General features: G+C 38.5%; 4 protein-coding genes across 4 annotated transcripts; 1 reads left to right on the top strand and 3 right to left on the bottom strand.

Annotated features, from left to right (window-relative positions):
- LOC109728053 (probable enoyl-CoA hydratase 1, peroxisomal) lies at positions 2,267-2,731 on the bottom strand. The gene has a single exon (XM_020258334.1). It carries the CDS (start codon positions 2,729-2,731, stop codon positions 2,267-2,269), a length of 465 nt encoding a protein of 154 aa, XP_020113923.1.
- LOC109728044 (syntaxin-112-like) lies at positions 2,731-4,041 on the bottom strand. Its single transcript, XM_020258324.1, has 2 exons — positions 4,035-4,041; positions 2,731-3,173 (listed from the first exon to the last, which is right to left on the bottom strand). Exons 1-2 carry the CDS (start codon positions 4,039-4,041, stop codon positions 2,731-2,733), a joined length of 450 nt encoding a protein of 149 aa, XP_020113913.1.
- On the top strand, positions 5,131-8,230 carry LOC109706963 (the record flags this gene model as incomplete). Its single annotated transcript, XM_020228000.1, is given in 7 exon segments — positions 5,131-5,198; positions 6,040-6,281; positions 6,400-6,455; positions 6,546-6,624; positions 6,737-6,875; positions 7,367-7,480; positions 7,667-8,230. Coding segments are annotated over 6 exon segments (750 nt in total). The 3' UTR covers positions 7,859-8,230.
- On the bottom strand, positions 8,636-11,649 carry LOC109706756 (probable fructokinase-6, chloroplastic). Its single transcript, XM_020227728.1, has 7 exons — positions 11,274-11,649; positions 10,764-10,981; positions 10,310-10,522; positions 9,963-10,160; positions 9,745-9,882; positions 9,225-9,341; positions 8,636-9,022 (listed from the first exon to the last, which is right to left on the bottom strand). The coding sequence occupies exons 1-7, from the start codon at positions 11,428-11,430 to the stop codon at positions 8,888-8,890; spliced, it is 1,176 nt and encodes a 391-aa protein (XP_020083317.1). The 5' UTR covers positions 11,431-11,649; the 3' UTR covers positions 8,636-8,887.

The following is a 19,490-nucleotide window of genomic DNA, read 5'->3' as shown; positions in this document are numbered from 1 at the left end:
GGAGAATTAAGAGAACACATTTTTTCTCTTTATCTCCTTTGAAAATATAAGACAACAAAGATAGATCTTCTTTTGTCTCTTTTACATTCATGGGACAACTAAGGTGGGAAAATCTCTTCATCGCCTCTCTTTTTGTAACAAAGCTCCCTCTCTCCTTCATAATTAGAGAAGTAATCTCTTTCTCTCTTTTGATAATATTTTTTTGTTTTGCAAAGAGAAGAGCACCGCTTTCTCTCTCTTTCGATGATGCTATATTGTTTATAAAGAGAAGAACACCGCTCTTTCTCTTTTAATAACACATTTTTTTATAAAGAGAAGAGCACCGCTCTCTCTCTTTATGTACAGATTGGATTCGCCGTCGAAAGATGTGTCATGGGCATTTCGTCAAACAATTGGTAGGCATGATTCGTTGGCGCCAACTCCGTCATAGCAACATCCTAGGCGGCCTTGTAAGCGGCGAGGCTGATGTTGTTATTGGCGAGCCTGCTGCACGTTTGCGAGGTGCGAACCGTCGACGTCTAGGAACTCGTCGAACGAGTCCTGGCAGGTGTCAACGAAAGTGCCGGCGGCCAAGAGCTCGCTGTTGGCGTCCACAGGCCGCCTGCCGCCGCACACCAATTGCGGCGCATTCTGCAGCGCGTCCACCGCCTACGCGTGCTCCGCCTTGAGCGCCACAGCCTGGACCGACGCCATGGCTCATTGTGGCCACAGATCGAACACCTGGTGAGCGGTGACGAGTTGGTTCAGTGCGGGGGTGAGTTTGGTGGAGGCGAGCTGGCCCGCGGTCATGCAGTTGTCGATGAGCCTCTGGGGTTCGCGGAGGGCGCGGCTCGCCGAGCTCCGGTGACGGAATTGGATGAAACCAACACGGCAATCCTCGATCTCGCCGTATCGGGCGAACGCGGCGCGGAGCCCCTCGGAGGTGGTTTCCCACCCAAGGCCGTGGACAAAGAGCTTCCTGTTGAAGGGATCGGCGTCGGCGGCGCTGAGGGTCTCGTCGAGCGTGCGCGGGTTGCGCGCCGCCGCGGAGCGAAGGAGGGAGTAGGGGTGGAAACGAGCCGAGCTCGAGCGAGCTTATGTCAGCTCAAATTCGGCTTGAAATTAATTTCGAGCCTAAATCTAGGCTCAAGCTCGGCTTGAAATTAATTCGAGCCGAGCTCGAGCGAGCCTAATTTCGAGTCGAGCCGAGCTCGAGCTCTAAACGAGCCTATTGAAATTCCCGACATTATATAATCAATAGTTTAATTTTTATATAACATTACCTACAATTTGATGCAATATGTTCAATAGTTCAAAATACAAAATAATTGCAAGAAATGTGAGCTAGGGTGACTGCCTGACTGGGTGAGGGTCTGAGGGAGAAGGAGAGAGAGAGAGAGGGGAAAAAAAATTAGGGATTTGAGAATTTGAATGTTATCATGTTTTAGTATTATGTGCAATAGTGAAAGTCTGAAAGAGAGAGTGTGTTATGTAAATTTAGAGTTGGGCTCAATTGCATGGTTGTACTTGTTGGGTTTATTTTATGGGCAAACAATAATAGTCCAAATTAAATTAAAGCCTATATATAATTAAAATACATTATATATATATATATATATATATAGAGAGAGAGAGAGAGAGAGAGAGAGAGAGAGAGAGAATTGAGCTTTGATACTTTTAAAAGTATCAAGTTATTGGTGCTTGTAAATTTTTAGCCATTGAATTAAGAGATATGCAATTAGGATGATGTGGGCCCCCTAGGGTTGAGTGGAATGATTGGTTGAATAGTATAATCTAATGGTTGGAAATAATCAAAGGAGTAGATCTAACGGTACAAAACTTACAAGCACCAAGTGCTTGGTGCTTGTACAAGCACCATAGCTGCACTATATAGATAGTATTTACCTTATATAAATAATATATATATCTATATACATTACTCTATATATACTACATATATATATATATATATATATATATATTCGAGCTTTTCGAGCTTTTCGAGCCTAATTCGAACGAGCCGAGTAATACTCAAGCTCGGCTTGAAATGAATTTCGAGCCTTTTATTTTGTTCAAGCTCGGCTCATTCAATTTCGAGTCGAGCTCGAGCGAGTCGAATATCGACCCGAACACGAGTCGAACGCGAGCCGGCTCGCTCGTTTGCCAGCCCTGGGAGGGAGTAGAGGAGGCAAGCGAAGTCGCAGTGGAGGCCCTCGTCGCGGGAGATGAGCTCGTTGGAGAAGGTGAGCCCGGGCATGAGGCCACGCTTCTTGAGCCAGAAGATGGCTCAGCAGGAGCCGGAGAAGAAGCCCTCGACGCAGGCGAAGGCGACGAGGCGCTCGGCGAAAGAGCAGGCGGCTTCGGCGGCGCAGGGGTCGGCGAGGAGCAGGCGGCCTCGGCGGCGCAGGATCGGCGAGGATCGGGCGGCTTCGGCAGCGCAGGATCGGTGAGGATCGGACGGCTTTGGCAGCGCAGGGGTTGGCGAGGTGTCGACCAACTTGGCGTCGCCGCCCGCGACGAGCAAGTCGCAGGCGAGGGCGATCTCGAACCCGGCGGTGACGGCGAATCCGGCGATGGAGCCGACGATGGGCTTGCGGCACACGGCCATGGCGGCGACGGGGTCGGCGGCGGGGTCCTTGACGTCGCCCTTGAAGACATCCTCGGCGGCGGTGAGGTCGACGCCGGAGCAGAAGGCGCGGCCGCGCCCGGCGTCGGCGTCGAGGCGGCGGAACGCGCCTGCGAGCGCGACCATCATGGGGCGCGTGAGCGAGTTGAGCGCGCCCGGGCGGTTGATGGTGACCACGGCCACCGCGGATCCATGGGGTCGCCGCTCCACTTGAGCATTTCGTCGAGCACCTTGTCGGAGGCGAGCTTTCCCGTGGCGTTGTAGTAGTTTTGCTTCAGGGTCTCCTTGTGGTCGGAGAGGATCGTCTTCCTGAGCTTCTGGAACCCGATCATGGCGTCGCGAAGCTTCGCCCTGATCCCGTGGGTAACCGAAATCCTGGTGCGGTCGACGGAGATCCCCGCGGCGAAGCGCGGGGAGAGGGCACGGTTCGCGGCGTTGGAGTCGTCGAGGGCTTCGAGCTGCGCCTTGATGGAGTGGGCGGTGCGGAGGATCGCGGCGACGTCGGAGTCGATGCAGTCGCGGAGGCCGCGGAGGAGCTTGGGGGAGTGGGCGGAGCGGGAAGGAGGGGCTTGATGAGGGTGGACATACAGAGGGCCCCTCTTTTCTTTTTCTTTTATTTTTTATTTTTTTTTTACTTTTTAGGAGGGAGAGAGAGAGCTTTGATTGTGGCATTAATGGTGAAGAAAAAAATATTATACCTTTCTTTTTCTCTTTCGTGAACAGGGGGATGGGATGGATTTTTTTGTTTAGGAATATGTTTGAAGGTTCAAATCTGTGTCCTCTTTTTCTTTTCTCATTGAGAGATATTTATGGGTCTAGTCTAACTACCCGGGAGAATGTGCGTATGGAAGTGCATATGGTGAGGTTTGTGGGAAGTTACGATGTAGGATTATGGGATCATAGGTATTAAATTACATATTAGTCATTCCCATTTGTTTATATTATATCTTAGTTAAAATAACAGAATATTATATGTTTGAAGGAGCATATGAAAGGGAAAGGACTAATTTGCTATTTGTAATATCCATTCATGCCTACGAGGACATCCCACTTTTTATAATCTATGCACCTGGTGCATGGATTAACCTATGCACCAGACTCAAAATTTAAACTCGAATTTTTCCATGCGTAGTGTATGGATCATCTCATACACCATTATTCAAATTTTCTCTCTTTCTATCTTTTTTCTTGCTCCTTTTTTTCTTCTTCTTCCCCCTTTTTTTTTTATGCTTCAACAACAAAGAAGTACCTATACTCATAAGAATGTAGTAGTCGAACTATATATATAAAATTTAAAAAATTATAATGTCAAGTATCTTTTCTCAGCGCACTCTCATGGGGAATACGATTAGTATGCGTTTACACAAATATGCAATCTACACAATTTCAAATTATAGGAGTATTAATTTAAAAATTGGTTTGTGTTCACCCGGCATGTACATCAATAAGAATGTAACTAACTGCCATGAACCTGAATATGATCTTCCAAACAGATTTATCTATATATTTATATTTGATATATCCACTGACTATTTGCATGTGTATTTAAATAGGCTTTTTTTTTTTGTAATTATCATTAAATTTTTATATTTGGTCGATCTTAACCCTTGTGATAAGCAGTAAATGACCCACCATTTTATCGGTATTTTTAATTTTTTATGCAATCTGAAATAAATGAATCATACATCACTTTTAACATCTAATTATAAAATTCTCCATACTTTTATGTATATATATACAAAATATTATTAGTATCCAATTAAACAATTTTATNGCCCCTACGCACCCCCTGCTCATATATATTTCTCTCTCTCCCCCCCCTCCCTTAGCCTCTTTGCTACGCCTAAGGCTTTCCTAGAATGCGCCCCCTTAATATGCCTATAAGGGGTTAAGGGAGGGCGATGAGATAGCGAAGCTGCAAAGGGAGGGAGAGAGAGACGCCTAAGCCGTCTCCTCCCCTAAACTAAGCGGGGCATACTTCACGGTTGCGTTGGGCCGACACACTCAGGATACGCCAGAGATTTAGACTAATATTGCACCGCACAACACCAACCAATTTGGTTATAGTCTGGACTGCTTCGCATCGCATTAGAGCTCTTACAGGGTGCTAAAAATATCGGCTCTCTATTATTTCGACCTTTTTTTTTTCCTTTACAAATCAAACCATAACTCCAAATAAACTGCGATAATCTATTTTATTTCAATCTTTTTTTATATATATCCCTATATGAAAATGCAAGAGGCTATCTCGGCATTTTTTATATAATATTGGCCGAGTAGTGTTATATATCTTGCGTTATAATGCATGTTTTATGTTAGTTTTATAAAAAGTTAGTATGAAAGAGTGGCGTGCACTGCGTTAGAGTTTGCTTCAAATTCTTTCTTCCGTATTTTGAATCCTTTAAATTAACAGATAGACGTTTTCTTGATGTGAAGAAAAAAAAAGTTACTTCAAAATAAGATACTAATTTTATTATAAACTTCGTTCTATAAAGAAAATGTTCTATTTTAACAAATTAACCTATGTTTTCGCTGCGAGAAAAAGCCGAAGCCGCGCGGTGACGATAAGCTGCTTCTCCGCCCTCCTCTTCAGGTTTTTTTTTTTTTTTTTTTTTTTTTTTACTTCTCTTATTTTATGATTATGATTATGATTTCTTTTTAAGTATAAAGAATCGTAAGAAAATTCTTATTTTTCGGGGGATTGGATTTGATTTCATAGAGCAAGGGTTTTGAGTTCTCCTGATTAATGTTGATTGTATGTATCAATTTCAGGCTTTTTTTTTTTTCCTATTATCTTTAGTAATTTTTTGCTCTTTTATTGAATCTTGTGCAAATCTAAGGGCAAAATTATCCGACAATTTTGGTGCTTCTCTGGCATTGTGACTATTTCAGCTTGAATCGATTCCGTAGAGCCTAATTCCATTATGTTTATGCTGGATTTTACTCTTCGACAATAGTTCTCATCAAAAGTAGGAACATGTGCTTGCATCTTTAAGGACAAGGATAGTGATATTTTATCTGGTTATTTGGGCTTGAAAATCTTAGGTTACTTAGTTAGAGCCTTACTCAACCAGAAGAGGACCAAAATTGGAATTTCGCTAATTATACATTATGAAACTGGAGTTCACTATTTATTAAGTAAAAACGAAACAGATTTAATCTGCGCATCTAATATTCCTGGATAAAAAAAGTGGCGTGTTGAGTGCCAACCAACACCTGTTAAGAATGATCCTGAGTCAATTACAGATGTATCCGCCTAAGGGCTATATAATGTGATTGCACGCCACATTGAGTGGGGCATAGACGAACTTGAACTGTTCTCGCTGGTGATCGATTTTTGCTTCCTAAAGTCGATTTTGAAGTTTTCAGAGAGTGACTATTGCACATGTTATTTGTACCAAACCTTTTGTGTCGTTTTCTTTGTGCATGTGCAGATAATCTAACTGCCGTATGAGACAACCAGCCAATAAGAAATTAGATTGGGTTGCTTGCCATCGAGTGTATAAATGGGCATCAAAGATGCATCAATGCCCAGAGTTTTAGAAGGGCTCCATGGGGTACAAGTTGTGAATCGATCATCTTACAGAGAGGATGAGGATCTTCGCCAAGGCGGCTTTGATCAATCAGCTTGTGATGGGTCGGGGATTGTCGGAATAAGCCAAGGATTGTTAATCAGGTGAGTTGTTCTTCATTTACAATTGAACTTAGTTGCAATTTTCGAGTGTGTCTTGGACTATTTGTACATATCTTATGTAAATATAACTAACAGGGTAATGTATGACATGTTTCCTCAGGCAACTATGGCAGCAGAGGCCGTCGTGCTTGAGGCCCATCAAATGTAGTCTGCAAGGTATTTTCTACTTAGGCCGTTATTGGTGCGCACATCCAACAATTTCTTTTATGCATCAGCTTTGACATGCGTATATATCTCCTGTATCAGGCGATAGTCATATCGGGGAAACTATTGCAAATGTCTTGACCTCAATGCCTTTCATATTTCTCGGACTTCGGGCTCCACGGCAAGTTCCTTTTCAAAATTTATTCGTATTAGAATGCCTTTAGTTGTATACCCCACCCTCGTTTGTTTCTTTATACCACTATCGACTGACGAATTACCTATCAGTGCTGCAGGAAGAACTTGAATACTGCATTATATGCTAATTCGCTTGTTGGAGTGGGGATCGCATCAAGCTTATATCATTCTTCAAGGGGAGAAGTTAGAAAATATCTGAGATGGGCAGACTATACAATGATTGCTGCAGCTTCACTTGTAAGTTTGATACGCTTACCAACTGGTTGTGCATATTTGAGGAGTTTCCTCTGAAAAAATGGTCAACGATCTAAATGAATTCCTTGAACATGAGAATGCGCAAGAACATGAGAGTGCACAAGAACATGAGAGTGCGCAAACATACATTTTCTTATTTTTGTTTCGCTGCTATCGATACATAAGAGAGAAGATAATTAAGCAGAAAAAGGTCTCTAAAGCATTTGGTATCAGTTCATTAAACCTGCCTAGCCTAAAATATAAGCTAGAATCAAACGTGTTCATATGTTTTTGGCTTCTTAAGTTGTTCCTATGTTCCTATGTAGTGGCTTAGCGGGCATACATGTATTTTCTAGGAATGGCAAAGAATCGATTTGTTTCGCTGAAAGAGCCTCATAATAACTTTTACTATTATTTATCCCGAACGGGAAGTTTCAATTGAGGGGCGAGTTACCTTTTCTTCCTGTACCTTACTAGACAATCGTTCTGTGCAGTGTCTATCAAGGGCACTCAGGGAAGAGAACCCAAAAGTACTAATGGCCGCATCAACATTGCTTTTACCATTTCAACCTTTGATGGTTTCAGCTGTCCACACAGGCATGATGGAGGCAAGTCATAATAAAGCATCTATTCTTATGTTTTATCAATAGAAATTCAACAGTTTCCCATTGGAACTGCATCTATTCCTTAATGTTTCTGCTGATAAGCAGCTCACATCTCTTTACAGACGATGGTTACATCAACGGTTTGCTTTCTTGAGATTCTTAATAATCTGTTGACTTGGTGTTTTTCAGGTAGCCTTCGCAAGAAAAGCACTGGAGAAACCAGCGCTCAGAATGGCTCATAACCTTCACACAGTTTCCTCTCTATTAGGAGGTGCACTATTTTTCGCCGACGACTGCTTTCCCGAGACCCCCTATCTTCATGCTGCATGGCACCTTGCGGCGGCGGTTGGAGTTGGGACATGCAATAAGCTTCTCGAGTGATATTATTTGGCGACCTCACCGGTGGTATATATTATCAATCATTTGTTGATAATCACTTTTTTAGTTGAGGAGGGGGGCAACCATTATCAATTTGTCGACATTGATCTAGTTCTTAATACTACCAAATGAAATACAAGCGATTATGTTTCTTATGTTTAAAAGACGTTGCATGATGCGTTTGATCGGGTACACCAAAATATTTGTTGTCGTGTGTTGGCCTTCTGGTAACTGTGTCTTGCAAGAATCTGGTTCTTATGAGTGGAAACCAACACTTCTTCTCTGTTTCCAGTATCTATAGATAAGTATTGTGCTCTACACACCCACTTTTATGTATGCGAACAGTGCTATATATTCCATATATATTCCAAAAAATGTGCTCTCCAACTTTTATGGGCCCTTTACGGGGCACTGCTACCTCCCTCTCCTAATGTTGGTCATTTTTATACATACCTTTCCTTTAACTTGCATTAATCCATTATTAGGTTGTTTTGAATCATCATATTGTCCATTTTAAGTCACCAGATGCAATCATTAATCACATAACATGTGGAAAAGGCGCTCAATAATTAATCAAACTAAATGGTCGATAATTAATCAAACTAAATGGTCAATCGGAGCCGTATTACTGTTGTTATGCCAGGCAATCAAGGGCATTATGGCGTGTGGCCCAATTAAGTCATTAAGCAAGTATGGTGCTTCAGGTTTTTACACACTCTACGCCAAATGTCATTTACAAATAAGAGTAGCTCAAACCAAGTCATTAAGCAAGTATGGTGCTTTAATTTTTCACACACTCTACACCAAATGCCATTTACAAATAAGACTAGCTCAATCCACAGCTTATTTTGATACTAATTTAGAGTACAACAGTACATGGTCGAGTTTTTCGGCAAAGCTGTTTTGTTTCTTAACAGGAAGTCGGGAAGTTGCAATTGAAAATTAATCACTGAATATATGGTTCTCTAAAAGCTAAATCATTTTACAAGGCCGCGAACAATGAATGAGCCCGGGATTATAACTAGCAATAGTTTAAGCAATTATGTTAACCAATGCATCGAGAACGGCCTGACGGGTTGGTAGTGCAGGGATTGCTCCTCTTTCCATCACAGTGAGAGCTCCACAAGCATTTGCAAATTTCAGAGCTTCTCTTAGCCTTCCTTCATCCTGTTAATATTCAAAGATAGTTCCAGTAAGTCTCGATCAGAGTATCACTTCACAGGTTAGAATTTAGAAGAGAATAAGCTGTGGTTGCTGCATGCAATATACTATATGCTTAAAAATAAAAAAAAAAAGAAACAGAAATGTAGAACATCAACATAACATAAAAATGAATTTTGGTACAACTGTAGGTTAGAGAGAGTAATACCTGGAGCAATGAAAAATCTGAGGCCAATCCAGATAGTATTCCAGCAACAAAGGCATCTCCAGCACCAGTAGTGTCCACAGCTGTCACCTTTAGTCCACTTACTCTCCCACTAAATTCCTATATTATTTGAAATCATATATGTTAAGATTGGTACTTTTGGCTTTTCAATTAGTTTGATCTTATTCTGACATATAACTGGGTATTTTGGACATCTAATAATGAAAACTTTATTAACAAAATGTAGAAGTATAATCACAGGCGGCAAAGTGCAAAAACTGAGTCCAGCAAAGGAAGAGGACACGAGATTTCATGGATAGCCATGTCAATTTCAATTACAATTTCAATTTTCTTCCAAGTTGCTTCTGTTGTTTTCCTCAGTAATAAGTAGACATATATATATATATATATATATATATATATATATATATATATATTTCGTTTTGCACCAGAGAAACAAAACTGGTGGAAATTAGACAACGATAACAAAGAGCTTTGAGAAATTGCATAGGCAAATACATACCTTGGAATAGTACCTACAACCATCCGGCCCCTCTGTTACTAGCAGCAACTTAAGATTTGGATGGAAGAGTTTTCGCACAACAGCATCATCATAAGGATCCTCTCCTTTCGTCAGAAAGGAAATCTCTTCTTCGCTGATCTATTGCAAATTTCCAATACATTGAGCTAAATAAGATCAAGAAACTATTTCAAGAAGCACTGCATTAGAAAAGTAGCTACCTTGATAATATCAGCAATTTCCCATATGCCCAAGATTCCCTCTCTAGCACTGTCGGCCGACGGCCACAGCGGTAGACGCAGATTTGGATCATAAGACAGAAGCACTCCAGCATCTTTAGCAGCTTTAGCTGCTGCAACGTGTGCCGATTTACATGGTTCAGTTATAAGGCTTATAGAACCATAATGGAAGATCTTTGCCTAGAACAGATATTAATGATCAAGATGTTAGAATTACATTATATAAATATAAAATAGGTAAATTCTGTGTAAACCATACACGACAGAAGTAAGGTATATATAGTAGGAACTCTCTAATTATAAGATCAAGGTCATCATTCATCACATACCTTTGTTATAAGATCAAGGTCAAGTTCGTTTACTTCAAGCAACATATCAGCGCTAGGATTGCGATAAAACATGAACTCGCGTTCGCCGTCGCTTCGTAACGTTACAAAGGCCAAAGCTGTTCGAGCAGCAGGATCGAACCGCAAGCCCTGGTTGTTCACGTTATTCTCTTTCAAGATATCAGCCAACATGTAGCCAAACTCATCTTCACCGACCTACGTATGTTACGAAACAAACAGGACAAACCGAGAAATGAGAGAAAGATAGCAGATAAACAGTTTAGATGATCGACAATATTCACAACCATAGAAGTAGCTCTTTTGCATAAAGTGAGTAATCCACGATTTCACAGATAATTACTTACATTTGAAAAAATTTCTTACAAACGCGAAGAAAGCAGGAATAAGGTGTGTCCTAAATTTGATATAAATAAACGAACTATCTACCGGGCATCACCTTCCCGACAAATGCCGACGAACCGCCGAGCCGAGCTATGCCAACGGCGACATTAGCAGGAGCACCCCCGGGAGCCTTCTTGAAGGCGGGGGCTTCGGCCAACGACAAGCCGCTGACGGTCGGGACAAAATCGATCAGCATTTCTCCGAAGCACACTATGAGCGGAGATTCGCCGGCCGCGAGAACTCCATTGCTGCCCGCAGCTGCTCTTACGCAACCTACGACAACAATTGCAATTCAGTACAGGGACAGCAGGCTATTCCTAAAATCCCTAACAGATGGCAACGAAAAAGTTTACTAGTGTTAGAAAGTAACTCTACTGTACTGAAGGCAATCAACTTAGCTCGTACAGTCCAATTCAACACACACACGCACAAAAGAAGAAAAAAAAAAAAGGATTTATTTTTTGGTATAGCAACGATAATAAAGGCAAAATTAGAGATTAATATAATCTTTGCTTGCGACATAAATTCAGTTGAAATATGCATAGTTTGGAAGAAAGAGCGAAACCTGTATGTGTACGGAGAGGGGCGAAAGAGGAGGAGGAGGAAGAAGAAGGGAAAAGAGGCGTTGTGGGGAAAGCCCTCGGCGAGGGAGAGTTGGTGGGGCGGAGTCGGGAGTTCGAAGCGAACGCGGCGACGGAGGAAGCGGCGGCGTGGAGAGCCATCGCACGGCGCACCTCCGAGTCTCCTCGTTGAGTCCTATATATATGTCTCTCTTTTTTTTTTTCTTGTTTTTTCTTTTTTTTTCTTTTTTTTTTTGCTTTTTTTGAAGTATGCGGATGCTTTGGTTTGGTGGGGACGGATGAGGCGGGGAAGGCGAAGGGACGGAGGAACCGATGCCGATGCTGCGTTTGGTTTTGGAGGGGAGCTACCGAGCTACGGTTTCTGCTTCTGCTTCTTACGTTGACGGGCAAAAAATTTATGGACAACATGTCCAAAATTTTTTTTTTGAGGACAGTCTGGATGGGCGCCGCGTGGCACCCCGGGCCACCGTCCCCGCTGCCCTGCCTCTTGGGAAAGCAGCGGATTTTTTTCGGTGCTCCCGGTGCACTATTTTTATTTTTAAATNTTTAATTTAATATAATAGATATATATTTTATGATATTTAAATATATATGTAAAATCATAAATTCTAAATTATTTTACATATATTTTAAAAATATCATAATATATATTATTAAATTATAATTAAAAAATAAAAAATAAAATTTTAAAACAAACTAGTGCACCGGGTGCACAAAAAAAAAATAGACTGCTCTCCCAACAGGGAGAGCAACGAGACCGATGGATCCGCGTGGATCGGCTGCCACGTGGCGCACATCCGGGAGTGGCCCCAACAAACTTGTTTCGGGCTATTCCCCCGTATAATTTTTGTCAGTTGACGACAGGGATAGGAAATTATGGGGGTGGGACCCACGGGTTGTTTTTTTTTACTGTAGGAGGTGTGCGGCTGCGATCTGCGGTTTCGCCGGCCTACAAAGCGATCTTGGCCGTCCAAATTTGGTGACCGTGGGCCGTCCGGAGATAGCCTCGTCCTCCACTCCCGCTGGGCCGAGAGAACGTAGGCCGTGCATGCACTGCCTACGACAAAATATTTTATTAAAAAATTATATTATATAATTGATAGCACTAAGCATTTAGTATCGACTAATTTGATCATTTTCTTCCTTTAAATTATACTATTATATCAATTTACTAAACCCTAATAAGACTATTATCATCCTAACTACATATTTTTTTATTTAAAGACCGAAAACTTAATAGTATCAATGACTTCTTCGTGCTATTAATAGTATTTTAATCTAATAATTAGGTTCTAATATAATTTCTGTAATTTTATTCAAAAATAAAGAAGTTATATGTTTTCTCTCTTTCTATCTTCTTTTTCAGGGATTTTTTTTTCTCTGTAGCTTAGATGGCATTCCTGTTAAAATCAAAAGAAAAAGAAAAAGAGAGAGAAGTTGATTTTTAAGAAAGTGATGCACCGACCTAAATGGACTAATAGCCTGCTGGTGGGCCCTTTGGGAGATTAGGAATGGAGTGATCTTCAAGACAACACAGCCTGACCCCATCATTAAAATTTATAAGATTAAACTGTTGATGAGTCTTTGGGAGAAACTGCGCTCAGTGCAATAATGTTGTTTTTTTTTTTCCGCCATCCTCGAGGTCTGTGTTGCCTCACCCATGTAGTTTAATTCATCTTCTGAATGAATGAAGCGGGTAGCATGTTGCCTTTTTTTTTAAAAAAAAGTGATGCGCGTTTGGCTTGAAAAATAATTACTTTTAATTTTGCTCAATTTAATCCGGTTCCCTCATAAGTGAAAAGTTACTTTCCACTGAATGAGAGTATAATTGTAGAGTGATGGAAAAGAAAAGGTAAATTCACTTTGGGCTTAACAAAATTTAATGTGTCCGTATCAACTCTCTTTTAATTATTGCAGTATCAATATGTGAAATAGGTTTGAGATATGGAAATAGAATTTTACCAGTAGAAATTGGAAGATGAAGCTGGGTATACTAAATAAAAAAATTATATAAATGAGATACATTGTTTAATAAAATTGTTATTTGTATCTCATGTTAAGTTATCTTCTTCTTCTTTTTTTGAGAGATAGATAGTACGCTATCCGGCTGAAAATGTGAATCAACTAGGATTCGAAGTTCGGTCTCGGATACCAACCACCAAGCTCTTTGCCACTTGTTCTAGGGACGGTTCGATCATATTAAGTTATCTTGAATAGCACTTTTAATATAGGCAACTCTTCTTTTCTTTATCCTCTAATATTAAAAGAATTTGAAATAATCGTTTTCTTTTAAAAGAAAAAGATAGCATGCTTTTCATTTCGTTTATTATTTTCAACAATAAACTTAGCTAAAAATGTAAAGCTACTAACTTTCGAAGTTAAAACCTCAAATGTCAACCATCAAGCTTTCTCCTATCCGCGCCTTGAAACAATAAGTAATTTGAAACAAGCCATATTTTCTAAAAACTTAAAATATATATTTTTTTAATATATATATATATATACTAACCGGGCAACCTAAACACTGAAAAAAATTTATACATCATATACCCATATCCAATTCTGAATTTCAAATATATTTTAGTTTCTTTCATATAAAAATATTTATAATATAAATATAAAGTTTTAAATTATTATATATATATATATATTATAATAATATAATATATATATATATATGAGTGAAGCTCTATGCTTTGGAAGCATGGAACCTTCCTGCTTTCAGATCGTTTTTAATATTGCGACTTTCGGATCGTCGATCGGCTCCGTTAAACTTGATCTAGAGTATTTGAAGTACCTAGAAAATAAATTTTGCAATTTTTCGATATCATTTGCCTAGCGAACTAAGGGGCTCAAAATCAACGGCTGAAAATAAAAATCTTACAAAATGTGATAATATGACATTAAAATTTTAGATCAAAGATATTGATCTTGTTTTATATAATATAAAGAATTTTCTATCAAAATTTCATATGATTTGAATATTTCTACACCATTAAACTTGCAAACAGCTCACCACGGCCATTAAAATTATTGATTTTGAGTTCTTTCGATCACTAGGCAAATGATATCGAAAAATTGCAAATTTTATTTTCTAAGTACTTCAAATACTATAGATCAAGTTTAATGGAGCCGATCGACGATTCGAAAGTCGCAACATAGAAAACGATCTGGAAGCACGGAAGGCTCCGTGCTTCCAGAAGCATAGTAGCCTCACTATATATATATATATATATATAGTAGGGCTACTATACTCTTATGAGTATAGAGTCCTTCGTACTCATAAGTTGTTTTCGATGTTCAGGCTTCCGAATCGACGATCCACACCGTTAAACATGATCTAGAGTATTTGAAACTTATAGAAAATAAATTTCGTAACTTTTCGAAATCATTATAAAGTCCATTAAGTGGATATAAAATGAACGGCCAAAATCGAATGACGTCCTAAAAATAGATGATCGGATCCTTCAATTTAAGATCGGGGTTATTGATCTTTATCTAGGTAATGAATATAATTTTCTATAAAAAATTCAAGCTATTTCGATTCTTTTACACCGTTAAACTAACAAGTATCACATACCGGCCGTTAAAATTTGTCAATTTTGTGAGCTATTGATTGTAAGGTAAATGATATCGAAAAATTATAAAATTTAATTTCTAGAAGTTTTAAATGTTCTAGAAAACGGGTGAAAATGATCCAAAGGGTAGATCTAACGGCGGAAAACTTGGTAGCACCAAGTGCTTCGTGCTATTAATAGCATAGTAGCCGGACTCATATAGAACTAGGCTACTATGCTATTAATAGCACCAAGTCGTTGGTGCTACCAAGTTTTTGGCCATTGGATTAAGAGATGTGTGGTTAGGATGATGTGGGCCCCCTAGGGTTGAGTGGGTGGTTGGTTGAATAGTATGATCTAACGGGTGAAAATGATCCAAAGGGTAGATCTAACGGCGGAAAACTTGGTAGCACCAAGTGCTTCGTGCTATTAATAGCATAGTAGCCGATCTATATATATATATATATATATATTTATATATATATATTAATAGAACTAGACGTAATACTATCAGTAGCACCAAACTATTTGTGTTATTAGTTTTTTAGCCATTGGATTGAGAAATGTGCGGTTAGGATAATGTGAGCCTCCTAGGTTGAGTGGGTGGTTGGTTAATAGTATAATCTAACGGTAAAAATAATCAGGTGTTAAATCTAATGGTAGAAAACTCGATAGCACCAAGCTCTTGCTATCGATAGTATCCTAGCGGACTCTCTCCTCTCTCTCTCTCTCTCTCTCTCTCTCTCTCTCTCTCTCCTCTCTCTCTCTCTCTATATAATATATATATATATATAATTATATAGTGGGCTGGTATGCTTATGGAAGCACGGAGCTCTCTGTGCTTCCAAGTTGTTTTCGATGTTCAGACTTTCAAATCGACGATCGGCTCCGTTAGGTTGATCTAGAGTATTTGAAGTACCTAGAAATAAATTTTGTGATTTTTCGATATGATTTGCCTAGTGATCGAAGGGCCTCAAAATCAATAATTTAAAGGCCGTGGTGAGCCGGTTGCAAGTTTAACGGTGTAGAAATATCCAAATCACATGAAATTTTGATAGAAAATTTTTTATACCATATAAAACAAGATCAATAACTTTGATCTAAAATTTTAATATCATATCATCATATTTTGTAAGATTTTTATTTTCAGTCGTTGATTTTGAGCCACTTCGATCACTAGGCAAATGATATCGAAAAATCGCAAAATTTATTTTCTAGATACTTCAAATACTCTAGATCAAGTCTAACGGAGCCGATCGTCGATTCGAAAGTCCGAACATCGAAAATAAAGTAGAAGTACGGAGCCCTCCGTGCTTTCGTAAGCATCTTAGCCGCACTCTCTCTCTCTCTCTATATATATATATATATATATATTATAAAAAAGAAATGTATAACCGCAACAATTGCAAAGGCCGGTTGTTATCTCTTCCATCATTACAGTAGCTGTCGAGATTGGGCCATCAGCATCATCACAACCAATCATGCTAAATCCTCTTTGTCTATTGGTACCCTCCACATCATTTGCCCATCCAATCACTCATTTATGAATTCTATATTATTTAATATAGTAATAAATTTTGATTTCTTAAGCTCCCAATTTCCAATTAAATATACCACATTATGAGGGGCATTGGTCTAGTGGCCCCGCCTCTATGCGGTCAAGCTTTTTTATTATTTGATATTGTTAATAAAATTTGTCATTAAATTTCAGTGGACGATGGCTCGTCTGAAGGATTTATTAGATTGCTATTGCATTATAGATGTATAGAATTTTTTTGTGACGCACAATAGGCATGATGAGACTCTTGAGCCGATTTATTTTCGATATCGTGTTAGACAGTTTTAATTTAAAATTTGAAAAACCAAATTACTTGCAATATCAATCAGGAAAAAAAATCAACCACTAAGCTTCATGTAGATAATAATTAACTCATCAATAACATTTTTTAATATGTAATTATGTCAGCGTTCCATTAAAACTTAGTAAAACATTTAATTGATCGGGTGATTCCTACTGCTCTCAGATTCGTTGAGATAAAGTTTACATCAATGAGAGTTAGCACACACTCACGCATACATGAATTTATTATGTTCACGGGCCCAAGAAAGGATTATTTTAAGTTAAAATGCAAACGGGTCAACGAGCAATTTCAAGCGAAGTACTGCTTACATGAAGAAAAATATGCATTCCACGTTATAATAGAAGTATGAGAAATCTCTTGAATTAAAAATATATATATATATGAAGTCCCCATGCTTCTCCGTATAGGATAGGTAAAAATAGATAACAAATTTCATAGGCCACTAAAAATCAATTTAAAATTCACAAGAACAGTTCAAAAAAAAAAAAAATCTGATGCTTGGATTTGAAAAAACTGATTGAATACATCGATAGCCCGAATCACATTAAGAATGGGGGAATAAATGCTCTGAAGCGTTGGCGTGAAAGGGAAAGGAAAACTCATTTTCTCCTCATTCTCAGTGCCCTTTTACGGAAGCAGCATGAGACTTTGGTGGAGCCTGGAAGATGTTATCTCGAAGCAAAATGCTTATAAGGGTACCCTCTAGTGTATACTCTTTAATTTTTTTAACGTTTTTTTTTTTTTTTTTTTTCCAAACTAAAGGTACCCACCTACCAATTAACTGGAAAAAAATATTTAAAAAATTAGTTGTTGGATATGTCATACATCATTCCAAAAGTCTAAATACACAAAGTCATAAATTTTGGATTCTCTTTTTTTGTGAATTTCTTTCTATACCATTGGACTTTGGAATTATTTGTTACTTTAGACGCTTCAGATCATATTAAATTTTGATTCTAAGATATTAAAATTGAATGTTGCGTGCAGAGCGTAAGTTTCGCTCGTGCAGCGGGCGGAGGCAACAATTTCTTTGAGACATAGAGGTTACACTAGGGGGTAATCTTGAGGGTACTCATAATAAAACTCTAATCTCAAATGATACTAGTATTTAATGCCTCAAAAATCAGTCAGAATTTATAGGAGCTGGTATGGGACCATCAAATAACAAACCTAATCCTTTGCCTGTCTTAGCATGTTGCAGGCTAAAGTTTGCAGATGTCAGCATTCACTTATTTTTTGGAAGCATGTGGGCTAAACAAAAGAAGAAGATAAAGAAAAATACTCTGGCCAGCTAAATTTATTTAGCCCACCAGAAATCATTTCTTAAGTTAATTAAGCCGGTAATGTTGATAAAATTCGATCATCTGATTGGTCGTTATCCTCTTTTATATACTTCTTTATAGCTCTACTTTTCCGGATTAGAAAGTAGGGAGGTAAGTATGTGTGAATATCTAGTCTTTTTTGGGAAAGGTTAGGATTCTGTGATATCGATGTATAAGGCTTCTGGAATATAGTCTATCTAAGATCTTTCTATTAGGGCTCAAATACTTAATAGACTGATTCGGAAGTCTTTTCTATATATAAAAAAAAACCAATAAATTAAAGGGAGCTTTAGAGAAAAGATGAAGCTTTGTTGAAATTATTCCTTCAACCCCTAGAGACCAGTTAAGCGATAAGCTTAAGAAGAAAAAGGGCACATTGTGTAGCAAGTTGTATTGCGAATCGATCAGAGATGTATATCTAAGAGCTATTACTACAAGAATAGAATTTGGTGAATATCTTGGATCATCGAATACAAAATTATAATATATGTACCAACTGCAAGTTAAGAATCTATTTCTCCTTGTTTTTACATGCTCACAAATCGCAGAGAAATTTAAAAGTCAGTTTTAATAGTCCTAAATCTAAATACGGTTAGTCCAGGAGTTAGAGCTCAGGTTTTATATTATATTATTTTTTTAAAGAAAAAGAAACAGAGCAGCACTTGCCAGACACAATGGGCTGGCGATGCACCATGAGTACATTTTGTAACTTAGAATATGCTTTGTTTTGCACAACAATAGTACAAAAAAGATAATCTTTTAGTTCCATTCTCTCAATAAATTAATGTCCGGACAAAGCCCACTGGAGTGCACCAAAAAGGACAGCTCTCTAATAAGTGGCTGGTTTAGAGCTGTATTGCAATTTAACTCGTACGGCTCACACGTGACAGTATTTTCCCCCGCTCCCTATCACAAATTATATTATTGCCTAGACAGGGTGTAGCAATTCATCAAATGGATGGCTACGTCCCCAAAAATCTGCAATTGCTAAAAATTAATTAGCTACAAAATAGAGAATCCAAAAGCATATGTTGTTTTGCATATCTCATCATTTCGTCAACTCTCACAACCCAATAAATTAAAATTTTTATCATATACATACTTTGTGAACATGATAAAATTAGTAAGAAAAATTAAGATTGAAAATTTTTTTTCGTAATTGATTCCTAACTAGTCAAATAAGGCCATATTAGCTCAGTCCAATAATACGAAAATTATCTCAAATGACTTTTCTTGCTACATTTTTAAATATTTTATCAAAATCAAATTTTCTTCATTGGATTCTCATAGTGCAAAAAATAATGTATATAATAAAAGACAAATGTGACTATATTATACATCGCTCTATATACTCTTTTTTTTTTCGTTGTCATTTGGGCATGCCTGTATACCTCATTCAACTTGTAAAATTTTGCTTATTAGAGTCTCTAAATTTTTTTACAAAGATAAAAAATGCGGCA

The sequence above is a fragment of the Ananas comosus genome, linkage group 2, assembly GCF_001540865.1.
Source record: "Ananas comosus cultivar F153 linkage group 2, ASM154086v1, whole genome shotgun sequence".
NCBI lineage: Eukaryota > Viridiplantae > Streptophyta > Magnoliopsida > Poales > Bromeliaceae > Ananas > Ananas comosus.
The sequence above is the reverse complement of the archived record's forward strand: the minus strand, read 5'-3'. Positions and strand labels throughout refer to the sequence as shown.